At 49.5% G+C, this 1,662-nt stretch overlaps 1 protein-coding gene across 1 annotated transcript; it reads right to left on the bottom strand.

Annotated features, from left to right (window-relative positions):
* Positions 1–255: 255 nt before the first annotated feature.
* Positions 256–1,360, bottom strand: LOC105855576 (melanoma-associated antigen B16-like). Its single transcript, XM_012736649.3, has one exon. The coding sequence runs from the start codon at positions 1,300–1,302 to the stop codon at positions 256–258; it is 1,047 nt and encodes a 348-aa protein (XP_012592103.1). The 5' UTR covers positions 1,303–1,360.
* Between the last annotated feature and the right edge of the window lie 302 nt (positions 1,361–1,662).

Here is a 1,662-nt window from a genome sequence, read left to right as displayed (position 1 = left end):
TTACTATTGAACCTCATGAACAGCATTAGATGTGTGATCAAAATCACTTAAGACATGAAGAATTTGAAGATAATTAAAGCTCTATAAAAGAAATAATATTTGCATAGCACAGTAATCAAAAATACAAGAAGAAATGGTGAAGTTACACATACAGAATAGGAACATACAGATGTATGCCCAGCTCCACCCTGGGCCTACATTCCTTGAACACTAACTGCCCTCTTCAAAGGGATGAGGAATCTATCCCTGACTTCACTAGGTTTGGGAGAAGCTGCCAGACGTGGCACTGGAGCTCTCAGTGGCCATGGAAGTAGAGCCAGCCCTAACTGAAATTCTCGCTTGAGCTCTTTCTTCTTCATCTCGCAGAGCCTCCTCATACTGAGAAGGGAAAGAACTTGGGTCAGTTCCATGAACCTTGGCCACAAACTCCAGGACTTTCATCTTTCTGGTTTCAGCATGGGCTCTTGGGCCCCACAGGAATTCATACTGTGCAGGATCACTGTTGGGCACCTGGCGGTACTCCAGGTAGTTTTCCTTCACCAACTCTTTGGTGAAGAACTCCCTGGGCTCTCCAAAGATGAAGTGCTTCCTCCCGGGATATACCCCCATCACATTCAGCATTTCCCAGACTTCCTCTTCAGTGGCACGGTTGCCCTTCATGAAGATCGCACCCAGGATCAGGATCAGGAGGCCGGTCTTGGGCACACCCTCTTCAACACTCAGCATCCCATCATAGGTGAGGCCCAGCTTGATGAAGAGGCCATAGCGGTAGCTGATGGGGTCTACTTCCTTCACATCAAGGCCGAAGACTATTTCCATGCGGTCAGAGGCTCTCAGGAGGATCTCAGGAAAGTGGTCTTCATCATCTTGCATGACAACCTTCAACATCTCTGCCTTTGTTATTGGCTCTTTCATTTGATATTTGAGCAGCATGAAATTCACCAAAAGAGCCACTTTCTCATTGAGAGCATCAGTGGGCATATTTTCGGGGGCTGCCGTAGCTTGTGAGGTGCTTGGACTCTTTTCCTCTTCTTCACTACTAGAGCTCTCATCAGGTATGCTTGATGAGGTGGCTGCGACAGCACTGGCAGGGGAGCAGAAACCCTGAGGACCCTCAGGAGTGCTCAGCATCTTGGCAGCAGGAGCCTCCATCAGGTGGTCTGGCATTAAAGGATTGGGGGAGGAAGGAGAGGTCTCCTCCACAGCCTTGGACACCTGGGCATTTTCCAGGCCCTGGGTCTCACTCTGGGTCTCAATGGGCTGATCCTGTCTGCATTGTGGACTTTCCTGATCCTTAGGCATGTTGTGTCTGGCTGGTGGCAGTAGTCAGGAGTGAGCAGAGGAGGGTGCTCAATGCAGAGTCACTGCCTAAGAGAGAGAGGAAGAAGTGAGTGTCGTCAGTTCTTAAACTCAACTCTAGAGGCTCTGATGGAAGCTGTTGCCAATGGACTTTTCTTGACCACAGTGTCAAAGGGCTTAGAGGTCTCCTGTCATCTTGGTTTCTGTGCCCCCAAGGAACATGATGGAGGAAGTGAGAATCCTCCTCAGGGTACAGCCAGCCAACCCAACACAAGAGTCTCAGGCTCAGAGCAGACAGCTAGTGGTAGGCTCTGGAGAGCCCCTTCTGTTCTGAGGAAGGTAGTGGTATGAATTTATGACCAG

The sequence above is a fragment of the Microcebus murinus genome, chromosome X, assembly GCF_040939455.1.
Source record: "Microcebus murinus isolate Inina chromosome X, M.murinus_Inina_mat1.0, whole genome shotgun sequence".
Taxonomy (NCBI): Eukaryota; Metazoa; Chordata; class Mammalia; order Primates; family Cheirogaleidae; genus Microcebus; species Microcebus murinus.
This window is presented reverse-complemented; position numbering and strand designations above follow the sequence as displayed.